This window comes from Marmota monax, unplaced genomic scaffold (genome assembly GCF_021218885.2).
Source record: "Marmota monax isolate L192 unplaced genomic scaffold, Marmota_monax_Labrador192_F-V1.1 WCK01_AAM20220418_F8-fsc00331, whole genome shotgun sequence".
Classification (NCBI taxonomy): domain Eukaryota; kingdom Metazoa; phylum Chordata; class Mammalia; order Rodentia; family Sciuridae; genus Marmota; species Marmota monax.
The window spans coordinates 1,030,773-1,050,525 of NW_026694212.1; the positions used below are offsets into that span (position 1 = coordinate 1,030,773).

The 19,753-nt window shown below is 42.0% G+C and overlaps 1 protein-coding gene and 3 non-coding genes across 5 annotated transcripts; 2 read left to right on the forward strand and 2 right to left on the reverse strand.

Annotated features, from left to right (window-relative positions):
* Positions 1–1,001: 1,001 nt before the first annotated feature.
* On the reverse strand, positions 1,002–9,311 carry Trim7 (tripartite motif containing 7). Of its 2 annotated transcripts, XM_046466432.2 has the most exons (7): positions 8,682–9,308; positions 7,673–7,768; positions 4,646–4,876; positions 3,827–3,849; positions 3,264–3,379; positions 2,741–2,776; positions 1,002–1,897 (listed from the first exon to the last, which is right to left on the reverse strand). In XM_046466432.2, exons 1-7 carry the CDS (start codon positions 9,198–9,200, stop codon positions 1,386–1,388), a joined length of 1,533 nt encoding a protein of 510 aa, XP_046322388.1. In that variant the 5' UTR covers positions 9,201–9,308; the 3' UTR covers positions 1,002–1,385. The 2 variants fall into 2 exon arrangements, with proteins under 2 accessions (XP_046322388.1, XP_046322389.1); XM_046466433.2 differs by lacking the exons at positions 1,002–1,897; positions 2,741–2,776; positions 3,264–3,379 and adding an exon at positions 3,387–3,538 and having other exon boundaries at positions 8,682–9,311.
* A 3,132-nt stretch (positions 9,312–12,443) lies between these two features.
* On the forward strand, positions 12,444–12,515 carry Trnaa-ugc (transfer RNA alanine (anticodon UGC)). The gene has a single exon. It is a non-coding gene; the product is annotated as a tRNA-Ala (tRNA).
* Positions 12,516–13,025: 510 nt separating this feature from the next.
* On the forward strand, positions 13,026–13,098 carry Trnak-cuu (transfer RNA lysine (anticodon CUU)). The gene has a single exon. It is a non-coding gene; the product is annotated as a tRNA-Lys (tRNA).
* A 6,380-nt stretch (positions 13,099–19,478) lies between these two features.
* Positions 19,479–19,551, reverse strand: Trnav-aac (transfer RNA valine (anticodon AAC)). The gene has a single exon. It is a non-coding gene; the product is annotated as a tRNA-Val (tRNA).
* Between the last annotated feature and the right edge of the window lie 202 nt (positions 19,552–19,753).

A 19,753-nucleotide genomic window follows, 5' to 3' on the forward strand; every position in this document is an offset into this window, starting at 1 on the left:
AACAACAACGAATCATAAGTTATGACCAAATTGATCTAAGTCTGTAACACCTAAAGGCTATGTACCTGCTCATAAATGCCCTCTTCAAAATATAAATGTTCTTCACCTCAAATCTGAGGTACAACAAATGCATGTACTTACACTCCTCTATACTTAAGCTAACTCACTCTAACAGAAACCCTTGCTCATACTTGTCCTCCCATAATTAGACCAGGGAACTCAAGAAAGAGTCAAGCCACTCCTAGAGATGAGCTCACAATCTATATTTCCATGTCCCTATTCCCCTTCCCATAGGAGCACTAAGCAGGGAACACTCAACAAACACCCTTCCAGAAGCCCAGCCATTCAAAAATTGGGAACATCCAGCCAACAGGATAACAAGGCTGGTCTTCTGAACACTCTCCCAGGGCACAGACTGAGCAGGCTATGGTATCAGAATGATCTGCTGTTGCATATATTTGGCAAGTTCCAGAAAGTGTGGTCAGGATAATATTGGTGCTATGTGTATTTCTATGCTGGTGCTAGTTGCATCTTAAAATTCTTAGTGTCAACTTGTGTTTCAAAATTCCAGAATCCTTGCTCTCCTTATCCAAAGGAGACCGTACGGAGTAGCAGTGAACATGAGTACAGTGGACATGAGTACTTGAGTATAATGGAAAATGGGAGGTTAGGTATCTGTGAGAACACAGCCACTGTGATCAAGGATGCACATATCACTCTGCATTATCAGGTTAAGGGGAGTTGGAGAGTAGCAATGCGTGTAGGCTGTTGTCCTGGCTTTTTCCTTCATACATGGGTTAATTGTCTTGTCCAGTTCATGTATGGGAGTATAATACTCCTCGCTGAGTAGACAATCCTGTCAGGTCAGGGGGATTCATAGGACTCATGACCTCTAAAAGCAGAGCTGCTACTATAATAATGAACATGGCTGACCCAGGGCCAAACCTGTCCACTTTGTTTATGACAAATAATTGCTGAAAGTATATGATGATACACTCCTCTTTGTACTTTTGAATATGTTTTTAATTTTCTATAATAAAAAGTTAAAGAGTTTGAATCGTTCCACGGAACCAGAGGCCCTTCTAGATCAGAGCAGTAAGCCCCATGTGATATGAAGCATCCCTGTCAAGAGTAAGGCTTTTGTCCTCACTGGCATCCCCATTTCACAGTTCAGGCCCAAACCATATACCCATCAACAGAGAGGGAACAAGTCCCGAAGATCCAAGGCATTTCTTCCCTTCCTGGTTTACTATAGAACCTTTTCCTCAATCACTCTTCATGCCCCCCAGTGTTGTGCTCTGCCACAGCCTCTCTTGGGCTCACTGGAGCGGGAGGGTGGAGGGCAAGCCCCAGACTGAGCAAGAGAGGAGGCAGGGCAATGCTCCTCAAGGCCAGATTCGCAAGAAGGTGCCAGTTGAACAGACAGAGAATAGAGGAAACACACGCTCCTGGAAGTTGACGCGGAAAGTGTAGAGGTGGCGCATGTCCTCCACAGCATAGAAGGACACAGCCCCCACCTCCAAGTCCAGGGCTACCCGCACACGCGAGAGGTGTCCACAGCTGAGGGGCGTCCGCTCGGGGCTCGTAACAGCCCAATACTGTCCACCGTTGAGCTGCAGTGCCCAGACGCCCTCCTCAGGGGTGAAGGGCGTGAGGCCCTTTCGACGCAAGCTCTCACGGGCCACACCGAAGGCCCAGCCGTCGGTGGAGCCTACTTCCACCTCCCAGTGATGCCTCCCCGAGGAGAAACCGCAGGATGCCAGAACACGGGTGTTGGTATCAAAACGGTTGGGGTGGCTGGGCAGGTCCTGAGCCCGCAGTCCAAGGCGCACACTCTTAAGATCCAGAGAGAGGATGAGGCGAGGATTGGCAGTGTCGGGGTCCAAGGTGAGCTCCACTGAAGGGCGGAGACAAGGAAGAGTATCCTTCATACTGGTTCCTTTAGTACAGCCCTTCTACAAACCTGTCTCCTCTTCCTTGAGCAATCTTTCCAGCATACAGTGCCAATGTCCAATCAATCCTTCACTCTTTTCCCTCCCAGGTATTTTGCTTTTTTTTCATTCAATACGTAATTATTGAAATCAAATAAATGCAATTTATTTGACAGATTTGGATCCCAATTAACTTAAAAGTCAATTGGGGAAATTAGAACATTAGATATTAGAAAGAATCATTAATTTTTAGATGTAGTGATGTTGTGAAGGTCTGGTATGCACAACAGAAGAAGGTATAACAGATGCAGTTAAGGGTCAGGAGAGGACCTTTGCATTTGTTAGGGATAAAAGCCAATCTCTTTTCAGCCTATCTTTACTATTTATGGAAATTATTTGTTACCTGTGATTAGCTTTAAAATTATCCAGGGGGAAGCAGTGGAGAGTTTATGAGAAATAATTGTTGAAAGTGTATGATGGATCCATAACATTTGATACACTCCTCTCTGTACTTTTGAATATGTTTTTAATTTTCCATAATAAAAAGTTAAAGTATGTTCCCTTGTTGTAAGCATGATTATATTCCAGGCACTGTTTAGGTCCTTGGCATACCACAGACTATAGGATATCTGAGCATCCCTGCCCTCCTGTAGCTTTCTTTCTGCAACAGTGAGGAAATAAATGATAAACAGGAAAGCCACTAAGGTCCATGGATATAAGGAATCAACTGTGTGCAAAGACCAGAGAGATAAGCAAATGGGTTCTTTATATGACCAAATAATCTGTACTGTCACAACCGCAATCCATACCTTTTTCTTCTTTCTCCAGTTCTTCCCGAAGATCCTCTGAGAAAAAGAGACAAAACAGAGCATGTATGAACAACCTAGGAAACTGACAAGGATACCTTCTTTTCAAACATTTATTCCCATCTGATTCACTCATTCCCCAGATACTCTGGAGGCCAAGAACTGATGTGCAGGCACAGCAAGCTTGGGAGACTGGGACAGGATAGGTTTCAGAATTCTAAGCATTTTAGCTCCACCTCTTCTCAACTCTCCCCTCTTTTGCCCAGAACTGATCTGAGTTGAGTTCTCTCTCCTCAACCTTTTTTTCACCTTCAATACACCTCCAGGCTGTATGTCCCATAAGAAGCCACATGCCACTATTTAGGGGAAATCCTAAATAGATTTGCCACCATTGTCTTCCCATACTAATCTGGTCTTGACACAACCCAGCTCCATTTTTTCACATAAATTCCAAAAAGGCAGAGCTTAGTATCCCTAAAGTATCAGAAACACACTACTGCACCCATGTTGCATGGCCAAGCCCTACCTTTGAACTTCTTCAGTAGTCCTTTCAAGACAAAGGTCTTGAGGGAAACTTTCCAGACTTTATTCTTCATCTCAGAAGAGACTGTTGTTGGCTTGGGGCCAGGCACATTGCTGCACCTATAGGACAGGAACTTTGAAGGCCCAAGAACATCATCCCACTCCTAATGGGCTATGACAATTAGGATGGTGCTATATAGCTTGGATAAGTGTTCCCTAAAGGCCCACATATTGAAGGCTTGATTGCCAGCCAGTGGCACTTTTGGAAGGTGGTGGAACCTTTAGGAGGTGGGAACAAATAGAAGAAAGTTAGGTTATTGGGGGCATGCCTTTGAAGGAGATATTGGGGCCCCTGCCTCTCCCTCCTCTTTTTCACATGCACAAGGCCCTGGGTTCAATCCCCATCACCACCAAAAAAAAAAAAAAAAAAAAAAGTACCCAGGTAAGGCAAGGAAGTGGGGGCTGGGGATCAGGATGTGAGAGATGAAGCAGGAGGTGGAGGATAAAGAGAGAGGGTTCAGTGGAAATGAATTTAGAAAAACCCAAGAAACTGTTAGATTCACTCACTTGCTTAGTGTGTTTTTAAATTCCTGGAAGGAAAAATGGAAGAAAACCAAATTAGCATCAGGTAACCTCCACTCACTTCTAAGAAAACAAAACTTGACCCTTACTCTGCCTCCAAGGAAATAAACAATAGCAGGTATACCATGCACTACTGCCTTGAATACCAGGAGGCAACTAGCCAGTTATGGATGGCTGTTGAGTGTCTCCTCAACTTGATGGACCTTACCACACTCTTCAAAGGTTTTCTCTGTTATAGAATCACAAATGGAGTCATCTCGTGAGACCCAGTGTTTGCTTCTGCCCTGAAACCACCTTAGATGAGTCACAGCCCTTTATGCAATAGCAGGTCACTCAGACCAATGTCTTTTACCTGACTGTTCTTGACCCATTTTTAGTTTGTGAATTTATCTAATAGATTATACCTATTTTCTAAGGAAAAAATAAATAAATAAAAGAAAGAAAATAGAATAAAACCATCAAGGTTTATTATAGGCAGTAAAGATAAATATAATTTTCTAAGACTTTTGTTTCAAATATGTGAATACTGGAACACAATGTAAGCTATATTATTGTAGCTCAGAGTCAAGAAATTTTTAAGGGGCTGGGGATGCACTTGCCTAACATGCATGAGACGCTAGGTTTGATCCCCAGCACTGAAAAAGAATTTTTTGTTTGTGTGTTTAAATCACAACCCTTTAGATTTCTAACTCCAGAAGAATCAGGCATCAGGGCACCTTGTTTCAGTCCCTTTTGGCTCCAGAATACGTGATTCTACTAAACTAATAGGATCTAACTGTTCTCTACCCTCAGTTCCAGACTCACCTGGAGGAAGTCAAGGTCAGGCTTTTGAGCTGTCTCCTGGATTTGGCTGCTGAGCTTGGAGAGTTGAGCGATCTCACCTCCTAACTGGGCCAGGTTCTCATTCTGCTTCTGTGTTACTTCCCTGGACAGTTCCTCTAGGCGGCTCAGGAGCCGGCCCTCTTGCTCCACCAGGAAGGCCCGAAGTGCCTGGAACTCTGCTCCTACCTTCTCTCTCTCAGCAGTCATCTGCTTCTGTCCCAGAAGGAGGAGTTGGTGAGTGGGACAGGGATCGGGAGACAGGATAGGTCACAGTGGTCAGAAAGACTTGGGCATTGAGCACTGAGACATAAGCTTGGGACAGGAGCCTCTGAGTCATTCCACAGGGAAGGGTTCCATCTTCCTCACTGCTTTGGGGATCAGAAGCAAACCCACAAACACAGGTTGTACACATTCTCTAGTTTAAATATCCCAACTCTCTGCAAGCTGCAGCCTCAACATATGCTCTTTTCTTACACTGCCACAGAATTGCCCAGATGTCTCTTGTGAACCTGGGCTTTATCCCTAAGTAGGGCAACTTCAAACTCCTGCTCCAGAACGACCTCAAGCTACAGCTTTTTCATTTGAGAAGATTAAAATGCCTGTTGGGGCCACCATAAGTATTAACTTGAGGTTGTGTTTCCTTCCCCATTTATGTTATCACTCCCAAACATTTCAAACATTCACTCTTCATTTTACTTCTTTTTAAAAACCACCTTTTTCTTTCTCTTTTGGTTCCTGGGATTGAACCCAGGGGTGCTTAATCAATGAGCCACATTCCCAGCCCTTTTAAACATTTTATTTAGAGACAGGGTCTCACTAAGTTGCTGAGGCTATCTTTGATCCTCCTGCCTCAGCCTCCTCAGCCTCCCCAGCCTCCCAAGGAAATAACACAAGTTAAAGTGTTTACCAAAATACTCTTGTTTTTGAATGTGTCTACCAAAATTTCTTGTGTTGGAAACTTAGTCTCCAAATTCATATGCTGTGGTATTTGGAAGAAGGACCTTTGGAGGTATTAGATTAATTCATAAGGGTAGGAAGAGAGAACTAAGATAGCACTCTTGTTCTGTCTCATTATGTGGTACCATCTTTCATACTGCCATGCAGCAAGAGGGCTCTTACTAGATGCAATGTGAATTCTAATACCATGCTCTTGGACTTCCCAGCCTCCAGAATTGGGAGTTTAAAAAGCTTCTATTTTTTATAAATTATCCAGTCTATAGTATTGTGTTATAATATCAGAAAACAGGCTAAGAACTGCACATCAGGATTTCCCAACCTTGGCAATATTGACATTTGGGGCTAGATTTGGGATTATTTTTTGATGTTAGGATTGTACTGTACATTCTGTGGTGGTTGTTTTTTTTTCCTCCAATGCTGGGAATGGAACCTAGGGCCTTGGGCCTGTTAGGCAGACAATCTACTCACTGAGTTACACCCCCAGCCCATGTCCTATGTATTATAGGATGTTTAAAGGCACCTCTGACCTCTACCACTAAATTCTGCTGTAACCCATCTCCAAGTACTGACAAGTATGTGTGTGTGTGTATGTATGTATATGTGTATGTATGTGTATGTGTGTGTGTGTGTGTGTGTGTGTATATATATATATATATATATATATATATATATATATATATATATATATATATAAAATTCCAGATTATCAAATGTCCCTGGGATAAGGGAATTCTCAAAGTATTCATTCTCAGGGCTGGGGTGTAGTTCAGTGATACTTGTCAAGTATGTAGAAGGCCCTTTGTTTCATCCCCAGAATTGGAAAAAAAAAAAAAAGTTCTCATTATCCTTTTAATCATGCAGCAATAGTTGTACACTATTTCTTTATTCCTTTAATTAGGTGTTTTATAACGATAATAAATGTGTAAATCAGAAGTGGAGGTAGATGGATTGTTGGGAGAGGACAGAAATGGAAAGTGTACTAAGTAATGTCATGGGCAGCTGGGTGTGAGACTGAAAAAATGCCCACACTGTGGGGATGCTCTCTGGATCATGGGTGTAAAACAGTGCTGAAGATCTACATGCTCACTCCTTTTTTTTTTTTTTTTTTCAGCAGAATAGGGTGGGATGAAGATCTGGAAAGGTGAGTTCTTCCTTACAGAGGGAAGTAAATGATCAGTTGTGAAGGTCTGGTATGCACAACAGAAGAAGGTATAACAGATGCAGTTAAGGGTCAGGAGAGGACCTTAGGCTATATGAATTTGAGGGTCTTCTTCCATCTCTCCTGACCTTGAGGATAAAAAGACCCTCTCCTTCCAAATTTCCAGCACCATAATTTACAGGCCCTGGTAGATCCTTTAATTATTTCAATACCTACTTATTGAGCTTGAAATTTCAAGGTGAAAATGATAGTCAGTGACTCACCTTAACCAAAATGTACCCCACTCCACTTTCCTGTTCTACTCTATGAAAAATAAAATTTCATCCTAATTGGGAGATGGAGAGGTGCTGAGCACCCTGAGTTGCACAATACCCAAGTCCCCAAACCTCCTGTCTTATGTCAGTGTCCAGAACAGTTCTGATAATCGCAGAACCCCTTCTCTCTTAGGCTCCATTTCATAATAATAATAATAATAAAAATTCTGAAAATGGAAAAACGTTTCACTACTCTTTTTGTGGCAAAACATGACTTGAACTAATATGTGACAGTTGAACTAACATTCTTCATATGAATATTTATATGTTTCTCTGAAGAAATATTAATGTGTTCAATTACCCTCCCACAAGCCCTAATTGGCATATCATGTAAATTAGAGTGAGTGTACATCCTAATTCACTGGGGAAGTTCCAGTTCAGGCTGGCTCTTCTATGACAATTTTGTAGCACTCCCTTTCACGTTCAAAAGCTCTGGTTTGTAAGGTAAATTATACAGTCAACCTATGTAATATGCAATCTATTATCTTTCTGAAATTCATAAGCATACACTCAAACACCACACATGCACCCTGAGTCCTGGTGGTAGGCAGCCCTGTATTATCCCACAACGGGACTCACCAGGAGCTCTTTGCTCTCCTTCTCTTCTGTAGCCCGGAACACCTCATAGTCCTCCAGTTCCTTCTTCAAGGCCCTCAGTCTGGAATCCAAGAGCTCCTGCGGGTGAAACCAGAGACCCCACATGTGCCTTCCTGAAGCCATCCAGGAGAAAGGGAAATCTCCGCTCACGGAGGAGGAGGCTGGGTAGAAGTCATCTCTGGAAGTCGGGGTGAATATAGCCTGTGCAGGCTACACCTAAGGGTTCAGAGCTACTGCAGTGAGACTTCAAATGCATTAGAGTTTCAATTCCCCAAGAGAAACTGCTGCACAATCTAGGCCGAAACACGAGACCCCCAGCCCAACACATACCCAAACCCTCTTGTGTCCCCTACCCCACGTGGGAAGGTTGGAGATGGGTAGGGTAGCAAAGACTGGAATCCCGGAGGACCCCGCACACGCCCCTGATAATGCCGCCTCAGAAAGAAAGCAATCAAGGCGGAGGCACCCAGAATTCACCCCCATAGCTCAGCCTAGACGTCTCTAGGCACTCCACTTAGCCCAGAAACCTCACACTCCACTCTCCGACCTCCTGGGAAGGTCGTCACACTAAATCCCCTATGAAATGAAGACTTTGAGTAGAGCCACGCTCAAGGAAAGGGATGAGAATGGAGATGTGTGTGACAGAGACCTTCTTGCAGAAATGAACAGCTACCATAAAGCCGACTTGGCTAGCCTGGGGGCAGACAGGGAAAAGAATCGCCAAATATCTGGGAGCGTTACGTAGGCTACCCAGTATCTGCTCAGAGGAAACACGGTGTACTGGGGAGAGGGAGGTGGCACCGAGGGTGGTCAGGAACAACACGGAGAGAACCAAGCTCAGCCCAAGAAACAGTGCTGAGCAACGTGGGATAGGAGAAAAAAGACAGGGGCTCTTCTGGCCCTCCATCTTGCCTGTCTGTACCGCTTGGGCGGAAGAGCTGGACCAAAGCTGAGGGTCCTGAGGACTCTCAGGGGTGGGACCCGAGCTCACCTTGGCCTCCTGAACCGCCTCGTCTAGTGGCAACACAGCGTGAGCGCGGTGCTCGCGGGCGCGGTCACACACCACACAAATGGCGCGCCCATCGTCTTGGCAGTAGAGCTTCAGCGGTTCTCCGTGCTGTGTACACCGGACAATCGCCGCTGAGGCCGCAGCTTCCGGGGTCCCACATTTCCCTGTGGCAGCCCCTGGCAGGCTGAAGCGCCGAAGCAGCGTAGCCACAGCAGCCAGCTGCCGGTTGGGACGCAACTGGCTAGGGCGTGCGGGCTCTCGGCACTGAGGGCAGGGCAGAGGACCAGGCAGCGTGCGGGTCGCGGCTGCGGTGCCAGTGTTGGGGCGCTCCCAGCAGCGCGCGATGCAAGCGCGGCAGAAACTGTGGCCACACTCGACGGACACTGGCTCCCGAAACAGCTCTAGGCAGATGGAGCACGTTGCCTCGCCCTGCAGCTCTGCAGCCAGTGCCAGAGCCTCGGCCCCTGCGCCCGGGCCAGTCCGGGGCCCTACGGCCGCCATGGGCGCCCTTTGTGCACCTGAGTCGGGCGACCCTGTCGGAGGCCTCTGTACCAGGCTCAGAGCTCAGCAGCCCAGGCTGGCCTCCGAATGCCTACTGGGAGAGGAAGGGCGGGGCTCATACTAGCAGGCGGAGACGTAAGCTGAGGGTGTACCCGGCTGGGAGCCGCTGGGAGAGGAGGGTGTACGGTGGTGGCTGGCAGGAAACCACAGAATGCATATGCCCGGCCGCGCCATACACCCACTGCTCTAGTTTCCAGCAATCCCCACCTCCGCCAGAGGCTTCCCTCTCTGTCGCTTTTCCCCTCGGATTTCAGGCTGCTCAATCTGACCTAATCAGCATCTGGAAACAGGCCGGGACAGGTGAACGCACTTGCCCAGCTAGGCGTCATCCCAGTTGCCAACCAAGGCCGACTCTGCATGGTCGGGGCAAAGGCCTGGCGCCGGGAGCCACGGTATCAGTTTCTCTGAGAGTTGGTTCATCCCGACCCTGTGCCGAGCTAAATTTAGGGTCTAGAACCTGGCCATGTCCCCTTCTGTCAAACATAGCCTTCTATCCGCTTCTGTAACTACATTTCCTATAATTGTGGTACCCCATTTCTTTATTTCATTTTTTGAACAAGTAATTAATTTAATCATTTTCTCACTTTATTCACTGTTATTCTTTCCCGCCCTCCCCCAGCCCCCATCTTGTTTGTTGCTCCGGAGGCCACCTCGAACCCCTCCGGAGCAGCCAGAATTATCTGCTTCCATATCTTCTTTCCTTATTCCCTCTGGAAACCACTAGGATCAGGCGTTCACCCCCACTCTCCTCAGAAATCAGTCTTGTAGATGTCATTAGCGACCTGTGCAATTCTAACCCAAAGGCCAAGACCTAACCTCAGGATGCTCTCTCCTTCCTGACACCTTTTTCTCGCTGCCTTTCAGAGTACTAAATTTCCCGAAATTTCTTGCCTTCTTTGGTCTTCCCTACTTTCTTTTTAGCCTCCTTGTGGTTTTCTGCTCCTCTCTCTGCCCATGTTCTGGCCTTGGGCCTCTGTTTACACTTATTCCCTTGTGATCTCTTCTTGACTTGAAGATTGAGATCTTCCTTTTTGACTTGAAAGACCTTTCTGTGGTAATGACTTCACAGTATACATCCCAGCCCTCTTCTGCTCAAAATCCTCCAATGGCTACCAATTATCTGGATAAAAGTTGAGGTCCTTAGGAAACTTCAACTCCTAGAAGAAAATTCAGGGTCAACACTTCAGCATACAAACACAGGCAATGATTTTCTTAATAGAACACCTAAAGCTCAGGAAATAATGCCAAGAGTTAATAAATTGGGTGGCATAAATTAAAAAGCTTTTGCTCAGCAAAGGAAACAATTAAGAATGTGAAGAGAGAATCTACAGAATGGGAGAAAGTCTTGGATAGCTACTCTTCTGACAGGATTAATACCTAGAATATATGAAGAACTCAAAAAACTTAACACCAAAACTCCAAATAAACCAATTAATAAATGGGCAAATGAATTAAAAAGATACTTCTCAAAAGAAGAAATGCACATGGACAACAAATATATGAAAAAAAGATGTTAAACATCCCTATCAATTAGGGAAATGCAAATCAAAACTACATTGAGATTTCATCTCACACTAGTCATAATGGCAGTCATCAAGAATACAAACAATATAAATGCTGGAAATGAAGAAAAAGGAACACTTTTATATTGTTGGTGAGTTATAAATTAGTATAACAATTATGGAAATCAGTATCCAGGTTCCTCAAAGTACTAGGCATGCACTATATGACCACTCCTTGGTATTTTCTCATAAGAATTAAAGTCATCATATTATAGTAATACATGCATACCCCTGTTTATAGCAGCACAATTCATAATAGCCAAACTATGGAACCAGTCTAGGTGTCCACCAATGGATGAATAAAGAAAAAGTGGCATAAATACACAATAGAGTTTTATTCAGACATAAATAAAAATGAAATTACATAATTTGCAGGAAAATGGATGAAACTTGAGACCATTATGTTAAGTAAATAAGCCAAACTCAGAAGGTTGAGAGTTATATGTTTTCGATAATATGTGGAAGCTAGAGAGGAAAAAGAAAAAAAAAGTAAGATGAGAGGAGTCTCATGAAAATGGAAGGAAGCGCAGTAGAATAGATGAAAGGGGCCAGGAGAAGGAGGAGGAGGAGAGGGAAAGGGGAAATACTGAGGAATGATGTTGACCAAATTATATTGTTATATAGTGTGCATACACAAATACGTAACAACAAACCCTACCATTATGTACAACTTTAATGTACCAATTAAAAATGTAGAAAAAAAAGTTGAGGTCCTTACAATAACCTGAAGGCCTCACCCTTTCTATGTTACCAACTCCTACACCTGAGACTTTGTCCTCATTTTCTACAACTCTGGTGTTTATTTCAGCCAAATGTCATTAATACTACTACTTCACAGCTTTTGCATGGGGCTGTTTCCTTTGTTTACACCTATTTTCTTCCAAATACCTGTGTATCTCATTTCTTACCTTCAAGGCTTGTTTCAAATGTCACGTTGTCCTTGGAGCTTAACCCAACCACACACACTGTTTAGAAGCTCTCTTCCCACCTCTCTCTTCCTTATAACTGGCTCCATTTTCTCTCTAGCACTCTATACCTCCGGGAATGGGAGATCTAAAAGTGGAATTGACTGTGTTTGTTCACGGCTGAACTTCCAGTTTCCAGAGTAATTTGGTAAACTTTTTGTTGGCCTGAACAGATTTAACGTGGTTCAAAATTCCAATGACATAAAGTAGTGGAAAATCCAAATTAGTGGACAATGTGTCCTTCCCCACCTCCAACACAAGTAATTAATAATTAATTTTACTGCTCTAGATTGTTTTATTCAAATATTCTATATTTTACCACATTAGCCTCCCCTTTAAAAAAACGAAACGTAACACCTTGCACAAAGTCTTCCTTAATTCCCTTTTACGTGTCACTGTTCACGGTGTTTTGACGATTCCCTCTTCTTTTACCACCATTGTCCCCCAGATTCATATCCAGGCTCGGTTCACCCTCTGGGTCGCCCGCTTCAGAGATCAGTTTGTCCACGGTCAACTGAGAATTATTAAAACAATTCGTAGTTAGGTGAATCCTGATTTTGCAGCTGCTGGGACCTCGCGTCAGCGAGTTGTCTGCTTTTCTGAGTCCTGCACCAAGTGACAGTTAAGTAAGGAGTGAGAGGAGGATTGGAGCGAGTGGGGATGTAGCTCAGTGGTAGAGCGCATGCTTTGCATGTATGAGGCCCCGGGTTCGATCCCCGGCATCTCCAATTGCGTTTTTCTTCGTCTTTTTTCCCCCTCTACGTTCAAGAAATTTAGAAATCCAGCGTGTTTGTAGAGCGCTGAAGAAAATCCAGCATTTATATTGTTTGTATTCTTGATGACTGCCCTTATGACTAGTGTGAGATGAAATGTCAAGGTGGAATCCTCGTGGATAAGAAAGAGTTCTCAGGGACCCCAGCGCTACTTTGACCTCCAGGCACTTCCTGTCTTTCCTGATTACAAATCCTCATGTTGAGCACTCCAGAGACATCTTGATGCATTTATTTTTTCCTTCTCAGCGTCATGTGCTTTGTGGAGGATGTAAACAGATTAGGTCCTTAATAGTAAACAGAAAACAGATGCAAATGTTTGAGAGGGTTAGGCACAAACTGCAGAGTATAAATTTTCCAGACTATTAAGGCATTTAGTAAGTCTATCAAAGTCCAAGTAAATCCAACTTTAAATCTGGAATCACAATTTCGTTCCAAACATAAAGAAATAAACTTTATTTTCCCAGTGCCCGGCTAGCTCAGTCGGTAGAGCATGAGACTCTTAATCTCAGGGTCGTGGGTTCGAGCCCCACGTTGGGCGCAAGTTTTAGCGCCCAAACTCAAGTTAACTGTACTAAGTAAAACCTCTTCTGGAAACCTTAAAAAGCACAAGATTGCTGTGGTTTTATCCCCGTTTACCACAATATTCTTGTGATTATTTCCCCGTTTACTGATTGGTCTGTGGGCCTCGCTAAACTGATGACTGTCTTTAAACTTTGATACTCCTGCTTCAAGCCTCCCTAACCGCTGGGATCATGGGCAAGCACCACCACACCAGACTTCCCTTTTGGGGGGGTTTAGGGGGTGGGTTAGCTCAAACTCGGGGCCTTGTGCTTGCTAGGTAAGCACTCTAAGGCTGACCTACACCCGCAGCCCTTATTTTAAACCACTTGTAATTGTACAATTCTGTTGTTTTAAACACATTGCCGTGCCACCATTGCCATCTCCCGTTTCCAGGTCTCTTCCTGCTTCCCAACAGAAACTGTACTAATCAAACACTAACTCTTCCCTTCTTCCCCCAAGCTCTGGCAACCACCATTCACTTTCTGTCGTTAAATTCCATTACTCTAAGAAGAGGAATCACACAATATTTATTCTTTTTAACTGTCTTATTTGACTTAGAATAGCATCTTCAAGGTTCATTCATAGGGTTGCATCTGTCAAATTTATTTCCTTTTAGGGCTGAATAATATTTCATTAGAGGTTTATGTCTCATTTTCTTTATCCATCCATCTGCATATAGATAATTGGGTTCCTTCCACCTTTCTGCCATTTTGAATGTTGTTAGGACCTTGGGTGTGCAGATACATTTGAATGCCTGGTTTCACTTCTTTGGGGTATATATCCAGAAGTGGAATTGCTGGATATGATATTTTTTGTTAAATTTTTTGAGGAATCACCATACTGTTTTTCACAGAGACTGCACAACAAAATGGGTTTTTCTAAAAATCTTTTGAGTAGAAAACACATTATGCAGTTTAAAAATTCAACATCTATAAAGATATTTAGTGAATATGGCTTAACTCTTCTCCTTCCACTTTAGGTAACAAATTTTGGTTTTTGAATATATATATATATATATATATATATATATATATATATATTCGTCCAGAATTTTTATGTGAATTCAGTTTTATTTTTCTCTATTTTACACAAAAAGGTAATTATGGCTCTGTTAAGTTTTGAAGAGCTATTCAAGACTTTAAAATTTTCCTCAATCTTTTTTGCAACTGTACAATATTCTAATGTAAATGAATATTTAATAATTTGATATTTATTAAGTCACTTACTCTGATATTTAATGAATGATGAACATTTACATTGTTTCCAATTTTGTTATTACGATTAATGCTGAAGTTAATAAGCTTGTAGTAATTATTATTTTACACTTTGGACTGTATATCTATGGGTTTAATTTCTAGAGGGACATATACTAGGTCAATGTTTATATATAATTATAATTTTATAGGAATATATAAAGTGCCCAACAGTGATATTTCCTCCCACTAGCCATAAATAAGATTGCCTGTTTCTCAACTATCCAGGGGGCAAAACACCACTTTACCAACAAATCTAAGCATGTGACTCCCTCCCTTAAAACTATCAGTGTCCTTCACTACTGTTCTACAAGATAATACCCACTGGGAGGCCTACCTACACCAAGAACTATAATCCCTTTTTTGCCTCTAACAGGGGAGTACTCAGATAAAAGATTTTGAAAGTTATAGTGTTGCTTTCATTTGTGGTTTCTAATCCACCATTGTTTTTCTCTCCTGAGGCCCATTTCTGTGGAGGCTACTATGCTTTCTTCACTTTCAAAGCTAGGACATTTTGAAAAGGCCTGTTCAGTTTCTTCTTACTCTGCAAATTTTCTTCCTTGGGCAAGAAGAGTCCAGTTACATATAAGAAATCAAATTAGATTAATTATAATTAATTAATCAAATATATGATTTTCTGTTGGCCTTTGTGTCATATACAGCATACATAAATTATTTCATCACAGATATATTTTGTGAAGTGGTCTACAACAATAATTTTATATATAACTTATAGGTAAATTATTTGAAAATTACTTCAATCAGCCTATCTATGGATATTCTGTAATTGTATCCTACCCCCACCATGGTACTAAGGAATGAACCAGGACCTCAGGTATGCTATGAAAGCATTCTAATGAACATTTACTTATTATTATTTATTTTATTATTATTACTTATTTATTATTTTATTTTGAAACTAGGCTGGCTAAATTGCCCAGGCTGGCCTTGAACTTGCAATTTTCCTGCCTCAGCCTGCCAAGTAACTGGGATTACAGACATGTACCCAGCCAGTATCTCTTTAATAGTCACTGGTTTCCCTTTACTAAACTTGAGAAAATCATTCTCCCAGTGTCTATATCTCATCAGGAGAGATAAATTAACCATCATCAAATGCTAACTTCATTATTTCACTGATGTTGATATAACACGTGGATTTAAGGATACTAGTGTCCAGATAAAAGGCAAGTGTCATGTTTTTACTGGTGTTCTGAGGAATGTGATTTTTGGGGCAAGAATGAAACTGAAATTCAATCACAGCAACATAACTCTAGAGGAATGCCTGCAACAGGAAGAGTAGCCAAAAAGATGACCCCAAATGACCTGCTCTTCCACTCTGTATTAGGACCAACTGGATTAAAATCAGTGGATATTTTGGGAAACCTCCCAGCTTATGGCTGTCATTTGAGATATTTAGTCTCTAAGGGGGAGGGAGTATGTTTGTCAACATTGAAAAGAATACATACTGTCTTTGTGATTAGTATTCAATTTATTATAGCTGTAAATTTTAAAACCTAGTTTTTCTTAAGGCTTTAAATTCAACTTACAAATATTGGTGGGTGATTTTGTTTGTTTGCTTTTGGTATTAGGGATTGAATCCAGGATTACTGTACCACTGAAGTTAGACCCTAGCCCTTTTCATTTTTGGTTTTGAGACAGAATCTCACTGAGTTGCCCAGGCTGAACTAGAATTTACAATCCCTCTGCCTAGAGGCTAGAATTATAGGGCTGTGCCACATGGTGACCAGCTTCTACTATTCTTTTTCTATAAAGCTAGTACTTTTTGAAATAAGAACAAGCCCTGAGAGAGAGAGAGAGAGAGAGAGAGAGAGAGAGAACAATCCCTTTCAATGGTTCTTCCATGAAATTAATGTATTAATGTTACCAAAGGAGTCATCCTGAATATATAAGCAATTGGTCATATTCTACAATTACAAACTTGATATTTCTGAATTTCTGAACCTTCATTTTTGGTTGAGGAGATAGAGTCACTGAGATGAAAGTAGATCGCTCAGCTGAAAGTAGATAGCCATATCTGAAAGTCAGATTTCTGCTCTTAATGCTATAATCCATAGCACTTCTAGAAATCTTGGGCATATTGTTTATATATAATCTTTTGAATAAAGCCTCTGCCTTTACAAATTCCATACTGAGGTTTTTAGTGTATGCCTTGATATCCTGAGAATCCCCTAAAACTGCAGATCTAATGTCCTTCACTCATTTTTTTTTATACATTTGCAAAGCAAAAACAGTAAATGGCATGGGTGGAATGATCAGAATATAGATTCAAGGAAGTATGGTTTCTTACCCTCCTGACCCCCCTGTTCTTCCCTCTGCTTTCAAACCCTCTGAAATGCTTCTTCCTCAGGGCCTTTGAACCCCTTGTTTCCTCTCATGAAGGCTTTTTCTCCAAGATCTTTGGAAGATTGACTCTTTGTTTTCCTGATTTAGCTCATTGTCTCCTCTTCTGATTTGTCTTTCTTGGATCCTCTCTATATCCTTTGTTTACTTGCTACTCTATCCGATCACATTCATTAAATTTCTTGCAGTCCTATCACTCTGAGATTATTTCTATATCTGTTTAGTTGTTTATAGCCTATCAAAAGGTGAACTTGAGGAGGTCAGAGACCTTTTTCACTGCATTGTAAATGAATAACTAAATGAAATTTTCCTTTTAACAGTGGCATAACACAGGTTTATCATAAGGATGCAATTTATCAATATATTCCCAGAACCAAGGACAGGGACAAGGACTGTTCATTTATGGGATTGGTAGCTATTAATATTCTTTTCTAAACCTCAAAGGGCTGCAGAGTAACAAAACAAACTGAGTCAAAGGCCAATGGTCAATGAAGTGACAATAAAAGTTTAGTTCACAAGATCTGTGTGGATTACAAAGAGAAGATCAAGATAGGATAGAGCATGGTGAGAGGTCAAGGGTAGAGATAAAAGAGGAATGGTGGAAATGTAAAATTTGTTGAAACTGGGTGATACAGGGCTGGGGTTGTGGCTCGGTGGTAGACTGCTTGCCTAGTATGCATGAGGCACTGGGTTTGATCCTCAGCATCACATAAATATAAAATAAAGATATTGTGTCCACTTAAAACTAAAAGGTAAATATTCAAAAAAAAAAAAGAAAGAAAGAAACTGGGCGATACATACTTGGGGTTTCACTATACCATTCTAAATTTTCTAAGAAAGTTTTAGCAACAAAGCAAAAGGAAATATGATTACTTTCGAATGAGAGGTTAACAATCTAGGTAGACAATTTTGTAGGGAATAATGTTGAAAGTTTGTGTTTGTTTGTTTCGTTTTTAAAGGCAAGCAAACCCACACTGAGGTAAGAGAAACACTTTGAGCCTGGGCAACATGGTGAGACCCCTGCCTCAAAAATAAATAAATTGATTAAAACCCATGGAGATCCAGCAAAGCTGCAATTAAATGTGAATTCGTATTTGAACTATTTCCCTAGGTACTTGCAAGTGGGAAAGCCAGGAATTTTCATCTCTATGCACTGCCCTGCCACCTAGGTTTGGCTCTGTTACTGTTTTTTGCTTGTTTGTTTTTAAGTTTTAGGTGTAGATAGATACAATACTTCATTTTATTTATTGTGTTATTTTATGTGGTGCTGAGGATCAACCCCAGTGCCTCATACATGCTAGGTAAGAGCTCTACCACTGAGCTACAAACCTTGCCCTGGCTCTGTTAGTCATTACTTTAGAAAAAAAAAAAAATCTCCCTAAACATTCCACTTTATAGGTAAGAGAAAATTACAAAGGCACTGAGTATGTGTGGCTTTCTGGAAAACTCAAAGGGCAAAACAAAGAGTAACAAAACAACCAAAATTACAAAGGCACTGAGTATGTGTGGCTTTCAGCCTGCCAGGGCAATGCTAAAAAGGCAAAGAGGCCAGTATAAAATGGCTTGCACTGAGAAGCAGTCAAAAAGAATTAACTGAGTCAGTTAATTAAAACAAGATAAGTCTAGGAAAGCAGTGAAGCTATAATAAAAAGTTAGCATTTAAGTGTATCCAAATGAAATATGATTCAAAAGAGGCTGCTTCCAGTACACCATGTTGCTCAGCCTAACTAGTCAGTTGGTGTTAATTGTGTTACTTTGGGTAACACTAGGAAGGAAAACCAATGAGAACTGCATTGTGTTGACTGAGACATTGATCAAAATCCACTTGGATAAGAGTGACAAAAGACTGAATTATGGTCCTGACCTCCCGGGGTTCTGCGATGAGCTAAGGAGGTCACTTTGGAGAGGGTACTTTTGGAGACACACTGGCTGTCCAGAGCCTGGAGTGGGGGCATGTACCTCAAAAATAAGTAAGATAAGATAAGAAAGACAGACCTCAGGCTCCTTTACGGCGGTTTTGGAGGCGGTGGTTGTCGCGATCGCCACCTGTGAGGTGCAGCAGCGGCTAGTTTTTACACACCGGGCTCTTTTTGGAACTCGCTAATTTTCCTCTTTCCACCCAGCCACTAGCAATCTGTGGCCAACGTACGCTACTTTCTGCATGTTTCACTTGAATTTCTCTCTGTACGCTGCTTCTTTTCCCTTTCTCTGTCCCTGAGTTCCGTCTTCTCGGTCCTCTAGGCTCCTCACCTTTCGTGACCGATTAACCCTTTCGTTGCCCGTGTAAGCGGAAGCAGTAATATTACTCATCTCAAAGATTGTTAGGTTCCACAGAGGGAAACGGGATGCGTGGAGGACGTTGTAGTTACTACTACCACTATTGTCCTCCCTGTAAACACTTTCCACCAGCTTGAACTTCCCACATACATTTCCAAACTATTATTTCTTGCGCTTCTTAATATTTCATTGTCGTTACATGGCATTCCTTGGAGGCTGGCTATATTTGATCTTCCAGGACTCGGAACATAAACTGGAATGACGTTAGACCACCCTCTTTGCACTCACAGAGCTAGACCTATATTAAACTCGTAATGAATTGAAAGACAGGAGCATAGATAAAACTGTAAAGAAGTATGGATACATTCCAACGACGAATGAGTAAAAGAGTTTACCAATCAGAACAACAACAAACCAAAAAAAAAAAAAAAAAAAAAACTGCGGCAGCCAGGTAAGAAGGAACAGCTGTTTCCGCCCGGTTTCGAACCGGGGACCTTTCGCGTGTTAGGCGAATGTGATAACCACTACACTACGGAAACTAATGGCTGGCAGGAGAATCTCCGTTGAGTTTATAAGATATGTTTAGAGTCACCACCCAGGTTCCCAAATCCCACTTAGTCAGGTCAAATGATATTTACCAAACTACAGAGCAACCCGTCAGCAGGTAGAGAAGTCAGCCATATCCAATAATTTTTTTAAACAAACAAATAAATAAATAATAAAAAGGAGAAAAATGAAACT